Source organism: Protomyctophum parallelum (assembly GCF_964188405.1).
Source record: "Protomyctophum parallelum genome assembly, chromosome: 3".
Lineage (NCBI taxonomy): Eukaryota > Metazoa > Chordata > Actinopteri > Myctophiformes > Myctophidae > Protomyctophum > Protomyctophum parallelum.
The window spans coordinates 54,217,095-54,233,484 of NC_139698.1; the positions used below are offsets into that span (position 1 = coordinate 54,217,095).

The 16,390-nt window shown below is 41.9% G+C and overlaps 1 protein-coding gene across 1 annotated transcript in view; it reads left to right on the forward strand.

The window, feature by feature from the left end:
- Positions 1-4,542: 4,542 nt before the first annotated feature.
- Positions 4,543-16,390, forward strand: part of LOC310856402 (mitogen-activated protein kinase kinase kinase 5) — a 29,961-nt gene continuing 18,113 nt past the window's right edge. Inside the window, exons 1-11 of the mRNA XM_083761810.1 lie at positions 4,543-4,989; positions 5,124-5,263; positions 5,742-5,929; positions 6,184-6,352; positions 6,908-7,014; positions 7,574-7,744; positions 7,941-8,053; positions 8,252-8,411; positions 9,999-10,149; positions 12,490-12,594; positions 12,961-13,010. Coding sequence (XP_083617936.1) covers positions 4,662-4,989; positions 5,124-5,263; positions 5,742-5,929; positions 6,184-6,352; positions 6,908-7,014; positions 7,574-7,744; positions 7,941-8,053; positions 8,252-8,411; positions 9,999-10,149; positions 12,490-12,594; positions 12,961-13,010 — 1,682 coding nt within the window. The 5' untranslated portion in view covers positions 4,543-4,661. The remainder of the gene's footprint in view (positions 4,990-5,123; positions 5,264-5,741; positions 5,930-6,183; positions 6,353-6,907; positions 7,015-7,573; positions 7,745-7,940; positions 8,054-8,251; positions 8,412-9,998; positions 10,150-12,489; positions 12,595-12,960; positions 13,011-16,390) is intronic.

The window sequence follows — 16,390 nt, forward strand, 5'->3', positions numbered from 1 at the left end:
GACGTAAATACACCGGATATAGCACAGTTGCTAATTTTCATCCACAGTCCTCACAAGAAACACAAAACTAAGACAATTTTTTTTATTCGCGACCTTATTCTTCCGGTCATCACCCACAGCTTCGCGAAACGTATAAAAGGTTAACCCATATTGACCTGGTTAACCCGTTGACCTACAAAATGTTTTCCAAATCCTGACAGTAATCAACATTTTCAAGTCAAGGAACTCCAAGATTATATGTAATTGGCCACCGTAGTTGCAGGGACCCCCGCCCCCCCCCCCCCCCCCAGAAGCAAAGATTTTAGTTAGTTTTAGTTGAATATATATTCAAAGATTTGCACCACATTTTCACTATGAAAAACAAAATAGCAGACCTACAAGCTCGTAGCGCGCCACTCGGTGGCGCGCAAACTCCTGTCTGTCTGTCTGTCTGTCTGTCTGTCTGTGGAACTATAGTGGCCCTCTGGAGTGAGTGTGGAACTATAGTGTTTACAAACATTGTGGGTTTGTTTACAAACGTTAGATGTTTGTTTACAAAAATGGGTTTGTTTACAGACATGTAGGGTGTGTTTACAAACATTTAGGGATTGTTTACAAACAGTTGACGTTTGTTTACACCATTTTGGGTTTGTTTACAAACATTTCAGATTTGTTTACAAGCATTTTGGGTTTGTTTACAAACGTGGATTTGTTTTGACTGTCTGTAGGGGAGTGCATCTCACAGGTTGGACTGTCTGTCTGTCTGTCTGTCTGTCTGTGTGTGATTTTTTTTAAATAGCAAGACCTACAAGCTCGTAGCTACGAGCTGTAGGTCTGTCTGTCTGTCTGTCTGTCTGTAGGAGAATGCATCTCATAGGTCTGTCTGTCTGTCTGTCTGTAGGAGAATGCATCTCACAGGTCTGTCTGTCTGTCTGTCTGATTTTTCAAAAATAGCAGACCTACAAGCTCGTAGCTCGCCACTCGGTGGCGCGCTATGAGCTTGTAGATCTGCTATTTTTCAATAGCTAAAGCATAACAAAAGGGGTTCCCCATTGGGCGGGAACCCCTTTTGGTGTTTCAAACTTGGAAATGTTGGAAGAAATTGGATATATTTAGTATAGTATAGTATTCTTTGCATAGCACATTATATAATCATTTTTTTTCTGTCATTCCGCATTTTACCAGGCTGGTGGAATTCACGCGTGCAGATGGAACCACTGGCCGCAGGGTGAGACCCTACATCATCGATTTGGGCTCGGGCAACGGCACATACCTTAACAACCTGCGAATCGACCCACAACGCTACTACGAGCTCAAAGAGAAGGATGTGATCAAGTTTGGCTTCAGCAGCAGAGAGTACGTCCTCCTGCACGAGTTCTCTGACACAGCAGAGGTTGATGCCAAGCAGGAGGGGGAGGAGGAGGACGATGAAGGACTGGACGCGTAAAGCCACATTTTTGGAAGAGCTACAAGCCCACTCGTTAAGTCCTTGTATATCTGCTATTTTCTGTGCGCGTCATACGACGGAACATTAATGAAGCTCTGGCCACACCATGCACAGACTGAACTGCCAGTTTGCATTTGTGGGTAGAGAGAGAGAATGTCCTCATCATTGTTCAAACAATCCCACTCTTATGGCAGCAAATGGAACATGGAAGTGAACTGACATTTGTGGGACATTGGTGATCCTAAATGGATTAAGATTGGTATGAACATTCTGTAGTCATGTATTAAACTGCTTTAACCTGCCACAAACGTCTCAGAGAAGACTATTCTCAGGTTGCTTGCTTCAGACCCATGTGGTGACTGATCAAAGAAAGACACATTTTCTCACATTTGACAGTGTGGTAAGTGTACAAAATAATGCTCAGTGCCAGGAGTTATCTTACAAATGCTATATTATATATTTTTTATCACAACGTTGAGTACAAATTTGAACGGAGGTCTAGCCTCCTGTATGTCCAGGCTACATCTGTAAAATGTACAGGATCTACTGAATGTGAGGTCCATATTCATCTTGTGTATGTGTTGCTTATTGTCAGAAGAAAGAAAACATGCAGGCTACAGCTTGTATCTATTGCTTTTCATTTTGTGCTTTTGAGGTGTAGGGAAATTAGTTTAAATTGTCAGGTTCCTTGTTGACCATACATTGTGTATTTCATAATGCTACAAGGCTTTATTTTTACCATTTTGAAGAACAATGTTACATAGTGTAGACTGTTTTGTAATGTAAATAAAGACGGTTTATGGAGATTATTGGCCTTTTCCTGAATTCCTGTTCTGTTCTTTAGCTACATAGAAATGTCTATTTGTATGTCTTTAAATGTTTTGATGAATTGAACAATGTGGACCCTGTTGTAAACAAGTGTAATGCTTAATTGGGTCGTCCACTCACAGTTGACAGTCTTTGTATTGAGTTTGTGCTTAAAATGTACTGTAAATTCTACAAACTGTTAATAAATATTTCAATAAATCAATCAATCAATGTGTTTTATTCCAGTTACCACATTGAATGCACAAGTGGTATGGTAAGAGATGTGCACCAAAAGTTTTGTGCATTACAAAGAGAAACAAAACTATGGCAACATTGGGCCAGTATGTTTCCTAGACACTTGTATGACTTGTAGTTATACGGTATAACTCAATGATTGATAGATAAATGCTATAACATGATTGTCCATTTAAACTATTGCAAGAAAAACCCAAAGCTTTTGATTTTTACAAATATGTCCTTGTGGAGTTCCACGGGAAAAAATATTTATCAAGGTGATTGATTGATTGATTGATTGATTGATTGAAATATTTATTAACAGTTTGTAGAATTTACAGTACACTTTAAGCACAAACTCAATACAAAGACTGTTAACTGTGAGTGGACGACCCAATTAAGCATTACACTTGTTCAATTCATCAAAATGGTCAAATGGAACAGTGTATATTGCTGTCGAGATAAACATGCCATGGGGTCTGTTCCCCTGACCTAATTCATGTCAAACTGGTGGTCTTTGAAATTAAAGACCACACTAAATCACCAATGATTCGCCGTGCAATTAATATTTGCAACGGTTGACGGTGACCTTAAGACTGTTTTGTTACTTGCAAGCAAGTAACAGTGAGCTGTGGCGTCCCACAAGGAAGCATACTAGGGCCTTTACTGTTCCTAATATATGTTAATGACATGACTTCAGCTTGTGACTGCAACTTGTTCCTGTTCGCAGATGACTCAGCACTGCTGGTCTCGGACAGGAACAAACTGCAGGTTGAAAAGACCCTCAGCTCTGAACTCGGTAGAATCTGCACCTGGCTCGCTGATAACAAACTATCCTTACACCTGGGAAAAACTGAATCCATTCTCTTCGGATCAAATAGTAATCTCAGCAAGGCAGATGGCTTCTTGGTTAGTGTGGGTGACAATGTTATCACACGAAAAGATCAAATTACCTACCTAGGTTCCATCCTGGAGGCCAATCTTTCCGGTGATAAAATGGCCACCAACGTAATCAAAAAAGTCAATCAAAGAACAAGATTCCTTTACAGGATCTCCTCACTGGTCAGCAAAAAAGACCTTAACAGGAGCCCTCGTACAAGGTTTCTTTGACTATGCATCCACCTCTTGGTACCACAGCACCTCAAAGACCCTTAAAACAAGGCTCCAGACCTCCCAAAACAAACTGGTCAGGCTCCTACTTGGCCTCACCCCCCGAACCCACCTCACCCCTGCCCACTTTGACAGGCTGGGATGGCTTAGGGTCAACGACAGAGTACAGCATCTTGCAATGGGTCTGGTCCACAAGATTCGTTACACCACCAAGATACCCATGTACCTGTCTAAATACTTCCTTAATGTAAACGAAGTCCACACCCACAACACCAGAGGGAGTGCAACAAACCATGTACAACCCAGATTCGGCACAAACAAGGGACTAAATTATTTTCGCTCCTATGCCACCAAAATGTGGAACGCCCTACCAACAGTCATTAAGACATGTGAATCCCTTGACTCCTTCAAAACCGCTCTCAAAGGGCACCTACGGATGGCTGCAATTCGAAACTGGCCTCTGTAAGATCTGAATCCCCCCCACCCTTTCCCCTCACTGTATATGTATCTTTTCCCTTTTTGCTTCCTATATGATGAATTCCTGTTCTGTTCTTTAGCTACATAGAAATGTCTATTTGTATGTCTCTAAATGTTTTGATGAATTGAACAATGTGGACCCTGTTGTAAACAAGTGTAATGCTTAATTGGGTCGTCCACTCACAGTTAACAGTCTTTGTATTGAGTTTGTGCTTGAAATGTACTGTAAATTCTGCAAACTGTTAATAAATATTTTCAATCAATCAATCAAAGCAGTTGAGAGAACTTCAGACTAGTTGCATTGGTGCGGTTTGGGCTTAAAACATGAACCACTGACAGACAGCAGATGTCGCGCAAGTGTCCATTCCTGGCGCATCTATTGATTCATTTTGAGGACAAGCGGGGAGTATACTCTAAGGGTGGGACCGGGGACAGGCAAAGAGCAGAAGGCGTGTCTCTCAAATGGAAATGAGTTCAAGGAATGTCACGGGAGAAGGAGATGCGCCTGGGGAATTGCGAGAGAGTGTTTTCGTGTTGTATTTATTCGGTCGAGGAGGAATGATGTTTTAGTGTTGAGAGCTTCAACACATCAACCAGGTCAAACATCATGTATACGACTGAACGCAGGCGAATGAGCCTGCGGCTGCACGAAGTGAAGAGGAAAGATCCAGTCTGGGTTTCAGCTGGAAGTTTGTGGCACGACCCCTTGGCTTTGGAACTCAGTCATTCCAACAAACAGCAGGTGAACAGGAACAGGGCTGTGTCCGTGGCTTATATTGTCATAGAAGATGCTTCTGTGCCGCAGAGCGAGGAGAACCTCTCACTGAAATGCCTGAAAGAAGCCTGTGCGGACGTACACGCGGTGTTCAAAACCATTTCGTTTGAGAGGATTGCTCTGGGAACGACAGATATTCTGGATAGTTTCTACAACGCAGGCAAGTGTAGGCATGCTTGCTTGGAGTGAATTGGTTTGACAGGAACCCTCCCGGCGCGGTTGTCAGCCAGTGTTTACGACGCTAAAGCAAAAGCAGACTGACAAAGCTGTTTTTTCCTTGCCCCTGTCTTCCAGATGTGGCCGTGGTGGAGATGAGTGACACTTTCTGCCAACCGTCGCTCTTCTATCACCTTGGCGTGAGAGAAAGTTTCAGTATGACCAATAACATCATTCTGTACTGTTACAAACAGGAGAGTGATCTCCAGGCTATCAAGGTAACTAACTAGATCTGTTTCCTGGGTATACCAATCATTCATGCGTTATGACTCATGTCTGCTATATGTGTAGCCCTCCAAGCAGAACCCAATGCTACTGAAGTTTCTGAAAACTCATCCAAATTTCAGAAAAGCTTTAGGGTCCCGAAAGGGGCTACTATATGTGCATGGTGGTGGTCTGCAGAGAGTTGTTTGTCAGCTCAGCTGGGAGGTTATTTTGTTTTGCGAATGCAATCATACCATAGTTATTTGCCAGCTGGGCCTGGGAGTGTCTTGAATGCAATATTTTGGTAAAGTAACTCAAGTTTCCCCTTTAGTTTCTCCAAACACTGTCAAGAGTTTAGTCTGGCCAGCTGGGATTCAAGCCCTTTTGAGGCTACACAGTACAATGTGAATATCTGAACGTATATTATGAAGGCAAGCAGACTTTTGCATTGTCATGGTAGCCGGTCATATTACACTTGTTCTCCACCCACAGGAGCAGTGTGGAAGCTACACCTTCATTCCTTACATAGTGTCACCTCAGGGCAAGGTGTTTGCATGTGACGCTACCATGATGAAGGGGATCAAAGAACTAATGCAACCCAGTTTCAAGCTAGAGCCCTTGCTCACCCCACTGGTGGAGACGCTGGTCCACCTCCTAGAAAATGTTCATGTTCAGTCCAGGTCAGACACACACCTCAAAACAATGTGCCATCAAAGCTTTGATGTATTTTCACTATACTAGTCTATTTCTTTGATAATACGTATAAATCTACAAAGTCTCAGGCTTTGCTGAGTACAAACTGATGTTGTGGGATGTTTGTGTTTGTGTCTCCTCATTAGTTTAAGTTGGTTGGATTGATTTGGCGGTCAGTTGAGGTTGACAAGTTCTCAAGTACTTCAGTGTTATTAGCTGTTTATGCACTCTTTAATGGCAGTGAGTACTTCCGGGAGTCGATCCGGCATGAAATCCGTACGGCGCGGGAAAGGTTCAGTGGACAGGCCCTGAGTCAGGAGCTGGCCCGCATCCAGAAACGCCTGGACACTGTGGAGCTGCTCACCCCTGATATAGTCATGAACCTGATGCTGTCCTACCGTGATGTTCAGGTGTGTGTGTGTGTGTGTGTGTGTGTGTGTGTGTGTGTGTGTGTGTGTGTGTGTGCGCGTGTGTGTGCGATTGAGCACATACTATTTATTTTCATAGCTATACTTCAATCATGTGTCTGCTATGCCAAATATTACTGCAGAAACTAGATAGTGATGACCATTTCATGAATGTGCAATGGTCATAATGTGCTTTATAAATAAAATTATAGGCAACAGCCAACACAGTAACAAATTAAATGGCACATTTGTAATTGGCAATTTGTCATTTTGACAAAGTAGAAGCAGAACCAGCCGCAGTTAAATGGATCCAGTGATGCTTTGCTGATGGACGGAGGATCAAAACTCACTTTCTTTTCATCATGTCACATTTTTCACCTTTTGTAAATAAATGTGGTTTTGGATCCTAAGAGCAGCAACATTTCCCTTTCAGTGTGCAGGCCTTTTATGTTATTCCCAACAATGAACAATGAAATTATTCATTATATATGAACTATTCAAGGGATCTCCTTGCCTAATAAATGATTCATTGCAATTCTGCCCTCTTGCTGTCTGCAGGACTACGATGCCATAATCTCACTGGTGGACAATCTGACCAACCTACCCACGTCTGCAGTGGCATCACATCCAAATATAAAATTCCACTACATATTTGCACTAAACAGGTAACCTGATTCCTTCTGTACACCCTTATTTTGGTTTTGCCGATCAAAATCAGGGCATTGTGTGAAATAGGGCATGGATGAAGAGCAAAGTGTTTGGCCAATCTTCCTCTGAATTGGACAAAGACTGTCACTGTCATACAGCAGCGTCATGTCTGTTGACGTGCCAGTGGTTTTATTTTATTGTTTTCTACAACAATAGGCCAGGACATACTGTACAGGACATACTGTACAATCGTTTGATAAAAAGACAGCAACTACATGGTAAAAATCTAATTGGATAAGCAAGTTATGAAGATAAAAACAAACTCATGGGGATTATAAAAGCATATTGATTGAAAAAGTTTATGGTATGAGCTTGCAGAAGTGGAGTTAGCTGTGACATAGCGTATAGATTCTTTGAGAGAGACATACAGGGGGTGTGGCCGAGTTCACCATTGTCTTGTAGATACAAACAACAGAGGTAACAGCATAGCTAAAAGACTGTGAAACAAAGTGAAATACATTTTCTTTTCAAAGTTCCACAGTCTGCTGATGCTGCAACTATACCTTCACATTCCAGGAGGAATCGCCCCGGTGACCGAGCAAAGGCTTTGGAAGTGATTCTGCCAATCGTGGAGTCGGGGAGCAAGGTGGCGTCCGATGTCTACTGTCTGTGTGGCCGTATCTACAAAGACATGTTCATGAGCTCTGGGTTCACTGACCACTGCAGCAGAGACCAGGCCAGTTATTGGTGAGGACAGACATCAGTAACCTGTTTCCACCAGTCATGTTTTAATCTGGCTTTTCTCATTGTCAGTTTGTCACTTCCCATAAAAAAAATGTGGTTGTGTGTGTGCGTGCATGCGTGCGTGTGTGCTTGTGTGTGTGTGTGTGTGTGGGCGGGCTTCCCACTCGGTATATAATAAGTCGTTGTGTGATTTTTCCAGGTATGGCAAAGCTTTTGAAGCAGAACCAACCCTTCACTCTGGCATCAACAATGTAGTTCTCCTGATGGCAGCGGGTCACGAATTTGACACCTCCATTGAGCTGCGCAAAATAGGTGCCTTATTGTATTCTTCTTCTTGCCGTCCATGTTCAAATCCTGATGGAATGTACTGCACCCATTTTGACAAACGTTTGTCAAAATACACACAGTTGTGATATTTTGATATCAGAGGAAACCATTTCTTTCTGAAATGGATGTATGGCATTTTGATCATGACACTGTGATCTGTATGTTTATGGTGTTTGTGTCCAGGTGTGAGCTTGAGTAGCTTGCTGGGGAGGAAGGGCAGCCTGGAGAAGATGAAGGAGTACTGGGATGTGGGATTCTACCTGGGGGCCAGTATCCTCTCAAACGAACAGAGAAAGGTCATTGAGGCCTCAGAAAGGCTCTACAGGCTCAAGGCGCCCGTATGGTGAGTCAACAAAAATGCTGTGCACTCCAAAACAAATCTGTTATTTTCAATTATCAATTTACGCAACATTTATTTGTAATACTTTGTTTAAACATATTGACCAGTAAGAAGGAATCCACAGATTCCTGCCTTAAGCCCAGACCACACAATGATTTGCGATAACGATGAAACCTTTGCAATGTGAACAATATTCGCAGTGGTCTGAATCACCCTGTTGCAGGGCGGATCATGCCAGGTCATTGAGTCACTTGACCTTCAACTTGTTGAATTGCAAGCAATATACACTTCAGAAGGTATCAACCTTTACAACCTATCGATCGTGTACACGTACAGTCCTCAGGGATTACTCACGCATGCACATGGCAGAGTTTTGGACAGAAGAGAGAAGAGACCTGCTTATCAACCTTTTTTAATAATTCTGTTTACAGTATATAACAAAACTATTCGAACAACAGAAAGCTGTGTAATTGGAAAAACTCTCTCTCTCCCTGTCTCTCTCTCACACACAGACACACACAATCCAGCATGTATTTTTAGTGTGTTGGCAACCAAAACCAACACTAGATATTTTTTTTGTACCTGCCTGCAAGAGAGGGGGAGAGAAGAATGACAAAAAGTCATAACTTTATATAATATAATGTGCCATGGAAACGGTAAACTGTCTCGTTGCCTTGTTGTGGAGTGAACACTGTCCAGCTTTAGCGACAGCCTGTCTCCTCAGTTTACATCCCATAGCCTGGAGGGACTGTGGCAATACTATTGCTGTAGAAACAACAGTTTGTAGTAGTTCGGTGCCTGGATGTGTGGACTGTCGAGTTTTTAAACATTGCAAAGGGATTCTGTTGCAAGTGTTTGCAAGTTGGAACTCGTTGTGTCACGATTCATTGGTGTGGACTGGGCTTTAGAGCATGTTAGAATCTAGCCCTGTAAACATGACTCTCGTATTCATACGAGAGTCATGACGCAACTTCACCCTGGTTTTTGCAGACGCTACATTTACAAATAATTAAAATATATAAACATTCGCATTTCAAATATAAAGTACTCACAAAGTGTCCCACGGGTGTTAGTTAGTAGCAGCGCCAGCGATTAGAATTTCTGCATCCCGCGTTGTTTAATAAAAAGCATTTTTATCCGAGGTGTTATTTTGCCATTGGCTTTCAACTACGCGCCCCTATCGGTCGGGAGGAGGGTGGCACTCGGTGTGTTCGATATAGGTACGCTGACCGCCCTGCCAATACAGACTAATAGGCGAGTGCGCTCCCGGTGTGCAACTGTGGATTTCCCAAACGAACCCCGTTTGAAAAAAGTAGCCGGAGAGCTCGGACAAAAATGCTTTTTATTAAAGAACGCGGGACGCAGCAATTCTAATCGCTCGTGCTGCTACTAACTAACACCCGTGGGACACTTTGTGAGTACTTTATATTTGAAATCTGAATGTTTATATATACGGAAATCTTGTAAATGCAGCGACTGCAAAAAACAGGGCAAAGTTACTGCATGACTGTCATGATAATTATCATGGCAGTCATGTTCCAGGGCTAGTTAGAATCTTGTGGAGCAGTGAGTTTGCTTTGTTTCCTGAAGGTATGTGGGCTCCATCATGGAAACGTTCATCCTGTACCGTCAGTTTGCCAAGCCTCCAGAGATCAGATCTCCAAAACAAGACACAGTGGACTTTTGGATGGAACTACTGCTGCAAACCTGTAAACCCACCGTCTCCACAGATCGCTGTCCAGTAAGATCACAGCTTCTGTTCCTTCTGGCAGTCTGTCATCTGTGCTAGTGATGTCTATTAGTTGTGCAAGTTGACTAGTAAGCTCGTACAGCAAGCTTGCAAACACAATTATAACGACTTTGAAATAACCCCAAACTTGTTTTGAGTGAAATATCCCTTTAATCATGTTCAGTTACTATTTTCGGCAATCCGTTAAAAGCAACAATAACATAACTTACATAATGATAATAATAAGAAGTTGATTGTCATAACGTACTAAGGAAGGGAATCCAATGGCTTTCTCAGCTGACATGATAAGAATCTTTACACTGCGGTTCCTTAAAACTCCCCAGGCCATCACTGGTCCGAGGTCAACAGATGAGAGTTCTGCTTATCTGGAAACTTGGCTTTAGGTTGGGCTCCAGACATAACAGAGCACTCAGTTGCAGAAACACACAAGAAATGGGGATGGATGAATACAGAATATGAATTGCATTATCTCATACTGCCCTCACACCAGCAAGTGATGGTACAAAATTATAGTAAATGAGTAGCCTTCAAGTCATGGCAACCCATAGGTCAGGTGCCTAGTAGTGCATTATCTCCTGTTTCCTTTTGACTGAAGCAGGTTAATGTACAAGGACACCCCTTGAAATTACACCAACATGTCACAGGGACCTACCCCCATCCAGCTGTTGATGCTGATTGCCAAGCAGGGAAGCATTGGGTACCATTTGTATTGTGTTTTCTGTATAATTATACTCAAGTAGGTTATTAAAAATAAGTGTGCTCAGGTGGGCAGAAATCAGAACTAGTACCTATACTACCTTGGGCCGGCCCAATTCAATCACTATCTATAACAACAATGTGTCATTCATGAAAATACCAATTTCCAAACGTAGCCTACAGTGTATGTTTGAGCACAGACACTGTGCTTAACCAGTGGACGTCAGTGAGGCAAGCTTAGCTATGGTGTGCAGGGGGAGTCAACGTAAGTGGGACCACCACGGTATGCGCTTACACACAGTGGCTCCATTGTTTTCATTGATCACACACAACGGCAGTTTGCTGATGTGGCAGTGGCAAGTGTAGAGAGAGTGGCACTGGCTACCACACACGGATAACTGGAATCTTTTAATTAATTACAATGTTTTGTTTTACTCTTCCAATTACGGGATCTCTGTATAAAAGTTGCTAATAATGCAACATGTCATCCTATTATTCAGAAACAGTGGGAGTCATGTGTACAGTAACCCACCCAAATAATTTCACTATCGTACCTAATGGGTCATGTTCAGTTTATGGTGAACACCATCACAAGCTTAGTGCTCGAAAGCCATGCTTTGTTTAAGCTATATTGTATTCTTGCTTAATCAGTGGAAGATTCATTGTTTGTTGGTCATGCCTCCTGAACTGTACGCAATTTCAAAATACAGGCTTCAAATCCAGGAGTTTGAGGTCACATAGCTTCTGGTTAACCACCCTCCCAGATCCTTATCCTGACCTTAACCACACCTAACCTGACTAAACTGAACCATCTCTCTAAACCACAACCATTTTAACATTACTACATTTTCAGGTCGCAACGTGGCCTGCCTTCAAATCTAGTCATACAACTATTCTCATGGCAGACCCTAGCTCTGGTCCATAGTGTTAAGGATTTATCCTTAATGCTATGTTACTTTCAACTTCCTGCACATGCATGAAAGACGGCAAGCCCGTCGACCACTGCAAAAATAAAAAGAACGATTTCTCTTCTCACCAATACAAAGACGGTTTTGTGAATTCCAAAGCCTACTTTCCCTAGCGGACGCATTCTGCCCCCCAACACACTAATAAAATGCACTTTTTGACCAGAAAAGATAGTTGTTTTTCACCGGAAGAAAAATATGTTTTAGTTACTCCACTGCACCCTCTACAGATTTTGTCAATGGAAAATCCCATTTACCTGAGTGAAATATTTAATTTTCTGGCCAAAAGGAAGTTGAAAAGAGGAAGTTGAAATTAACATAACATTAAGGAGAAGTCCTTAACCAGAGCTAGGCAGACCCCTTAACCGTATTTGTCCAAATTTGATGCGGATCTGAGTAACGGCGTGCAAGTTCCGAAATCGGATGTTAGTCTCTGACATCGACCTACCACTCACCCACAAGGCCAATTTATATAGGTACCCAAATTTAGGTTGGCCCACGTTCTTTATTGTTATTATGTCTTGTGTAAGGTAAGATTTACCTTCGTTTGGCTTCTTGGACATTGCAGTATTATAGTAACAGTGAGCAACAGCATGCAATGCACATTGCACAGTGTAGGTCATATACTGCCGACTCAGGAGCCACTACCATTTTGACGTTGTCATGACAGGTGCTGATTCTGGAACCCACCAAAGTGTTACAACCAGCCATAGTGTGCGTGAGTGAAGAGGACGTGAGCCGGACTGTTCAGCTGAAACACGTCACACCCTTAAAGGTATGTAGACCCTCTGACTTGCCCCTGAAAACCTGTGACTTCTGAACCTGTCTGCGTAAGGGAACCTGTGCAATAAAAGTTCACTCTATCCATATAGCTTATTCCCTTTGCATTGGTTTACGGCCTAGTCCATGTTTAACCAGAAAAGGTATGAGGTGTTTTCTTTGAGTGTCGTGTGGAAACCTGCCGCACCTTGCTGCCTGAGGGCTGCTCACACAGTGTCTCTTTCATTTTCACGCGTATGTGTAAATATATCTGACTGTATTTGTTCACTGCGCAGTGCGCACACTGTGTGTATGTCTGTGTTTGTTTGAGCAGGCTATTTCTTTCCACCTCTTGTATTTAACAAAATCTCTACTTCCACAGAAAGGCTTACACCAGTGGACTTTCCCAGCCTCTGCAATCCGAGGAGTGAGGTAAGGAGGAGTACAACATGTGCTAACTTCTTTACGCCTACAACGTCTTTCTGCTTATGGCTCTGGGTGTGTTCAAGTCAGAAGTGCCAAAACAAATGGGGTTTCTTTGGAAGCCATGGCTATCTGTCCGTTTTTCTTTTTCTTCTTTTTTTTCTCCATTTCTTTTCATTTCCCCTCAATGCACTTTCAGCATTTGTTGCTTGATGTTTGTATTTGTGCATGTCATATCTGGCCAATGACCAAAGTCACTGAACTTTAGACTGGTATTGCCTTCTGGAATTGCCTTCTAATCCGGCTTTGACAATTCTTATCAGGTAATAATCCGGGGAAGACTATGACCATTCTTATTTATATAATGGCCAATGACCTTCGTTGGTTTATATCATAATTTCCCTAGGGGGAAGGTCAGGTGTCAGAGGTCAGGTGTCAGAGCAGCACAATGTACAATCTATCTAAAAATGAATATACAAGTGGATATATTTACAAACTATCAACAGTGAATGAATATGAGAATGAATCCTGTGTAAACAGGTTTCAACAGGCGGTATCTGGGTAATGGGTACAGTATATCAACTATGAATATATGAATGGATATACAGTATGTACAGTTTATCAACAGTCTGTCATTGTCAGTATGTTGGTTATCCTGACCTGGGGCCTGTTTCACGAAACTTGGATTAACTAATCCAGGATTTAGGCCAAAGCCAGGCTTTTTAAATCCTGATCTTTACAGCCTGGTTTATTCCGTTCCACTAAAGCCACGCGAGGCTCAGAATTGGTGGATTTGGCGAGCCGGGATCAGCAAGCCTGGCTTAATAGACAGTCTGGCTTTTTGTCTCTAGACCCATTATGTGGATCACAGATTTACTGATCCTTCTTCTTCATGGGGTATTAAGGCAGTTTGCATCCTTAATAGTTGCATCACAGCCCCCTTCTGTATATCTCATTATCTTTACTAATCTATTCAAGACTTACTGATACAAGGACTTAAGCTTCTAAAATAAATACTGCTGCTGTAATTAAAGAGAGAACATACTCTCAATAGTGGATAGACTGAATGATTAACTACCCCAAAAATATAGTTTACATTTTACCACTACTATTAACTTAAAACAGAATTCTTAATATTGTAAGCATAATGATATTGTCGCATTGTGATATTTGGCCATAACTCCCTCCTCTGAGGGAGCTACCTTTGGGGAAGGGGGTTGTTGTCCAGACAGGGGCCAGACTGGTGAGGGTCATGGGTTCATGTAGCATGCCAAAGTTTGTGCTATTGCCATTGAGAATGCATTGGGCGTTTAAGTTAAATAACTCAGAAACTACAAAACATTTCAAAGTAAAAAGTTCCAGCATGTGTCTGTAAGCTGAATTTTACAAAGTGTGAATGGAGTTTCTAGGTGAAAGTGATTTTTTTGAAGTGCCACTATCTGCCTATAAATGTCTCAAATTTGAAAGCACTATATTTCTAAAACTATGAAACATTTCAAAGATTCCTTTTCAGGCACCGTAGGTTGAACCTTAATAGGTTTGAATGGGGTTTCTAGGTGTAAGTATGTAGGACTAGTAGTGGGTGAAACGTTACAATGGTAATATGTTGTAAAACAATGAGTAATGGTAATATTTAGTGGTTTTCACTTTTACAAAAAAAAAATATAATAATATAATATAATAATTCTTCTTAACCGTGCACTTGCACGACAGCAAACCTATTCATGGGGAACATTCACCAAAAGCAGCTGATCTACAAGCTCACAAGCTGTCATGATGTTGTGAACTTGTGCAGCCTATATATTTTGGTTATTTGATTTTATATAGTGCTTAAATTAGTCCTTTAATGCAGACCGATACAAATAAGGCAACATAAACCCATAATAATTGAATAAATCTGGAAAACATCATTGGTTTGTGATCAGTCTGACTGCTTAATGAACAGTAAAGACATCAGGATTAGGTTAAACCTGGCTGTTAGTCATGGGGAACATTCACCAAAAGCAGCTGATCTACAAGCTCACAAGCTGTCATGATGTTGTGAACTTGTGCAGCCTATATATTTTGGTTATTTGATTTTATATAGTGCTTAAATTAGTCCTTTAATGCAGACCGATACAAATAAGGCAACATAAACCCATAATAATTGAATAAATCTGGAAAACATCATTGGTTTGTGATCAGTCTGACTGCTTAATGAACAGTAAAGACATCAGGATTAGGTTAAACCTGGCTGTTAGCCTGGTCCGGAGCAGGCTAAGTCCAAAGCATTAGTTTCCATGGTAACTAATGTAGCATCACTTTCATGAAACCGAATCAAGCCTCAACATATCCAGGTTAACTGGTTAAGTTAATCTGGCAAGACCAGTGTGTGTCCAGTGGAAACCTCGTATGAATCTGATCTCAGGTCAGAATGTGTTAAAGCCCGGCTTAATCTCTAATCCAAGTTTGGTGGAACGGGCCCCTGGCATCTGTCACAGACTCAGTTCTGTTGTGTCCATCCCAGTAGTCCAGTGTGCCAGAGTCAAAGCAGGAGTCGCTAATCTGTGTGTGTGAGGTGTGTCAAGGGGATGAGTCTGTGGCAGGGGAAGAGGAGCATTCCTCATCCCCGCTAGCTCATCATGGAGATGAGAGGGCTTTACCTGGATAGCGTCCAGCTTCCTCTTCATCCTCCCCAACCACCTGCAGACTGTCTTAACTTAACTCCATCAATGAAGCTAACCTTCCTCACCAAATACTTTTGTTGGTATCCTTTCTTTGTTACTGTAGAGTTAGACTGATGGCAACATGTTACACATGCATCTGCAGCAACCTGTTACACATTGACAGCAATAGTTTGGATGAATTTCAATTAGGAATGGGCAATTAACACACCACGACGATATTGGCCTTCCAACCAATATCGATAATCGGTATCGGTAATATATCGGTTTTAGCAGATATTTTATTTTATAATAATTATTTTGGAAAAGGCTGCAAATTCTATCAGTGTTTTCTGGGAAAGCTTGCCCAACAAGTTGGAACATTTTTAACTAAAAATACTATACATTCAAGCTGTTTATGTTGGGATATGGGACAACATTTCAATAACGGTGCATCCCTTGTTTTGGAATAAAGAGGCGTTGCTTTTTTCAAATTCACTGTTTATAAGCCTTTTTCAGAATCTTTTGAATACAGAATGAGATCATATCGACATTGGTTATATGGGATATCAGGCCATATAGTCAGGCAGCCGTGGGGCTGAACGTGGTTTCGTCAGATAAAGTTTCTTTCTCAACTGATTCTTGTAGCTTGGGGTCACCACTCACCAATTCAAGAGGGTGCCCAGTGATATCCCTTGGGCAAATTTAGTAACCCCTTAATGCCTGCCCTGAAATACTAACAAATCC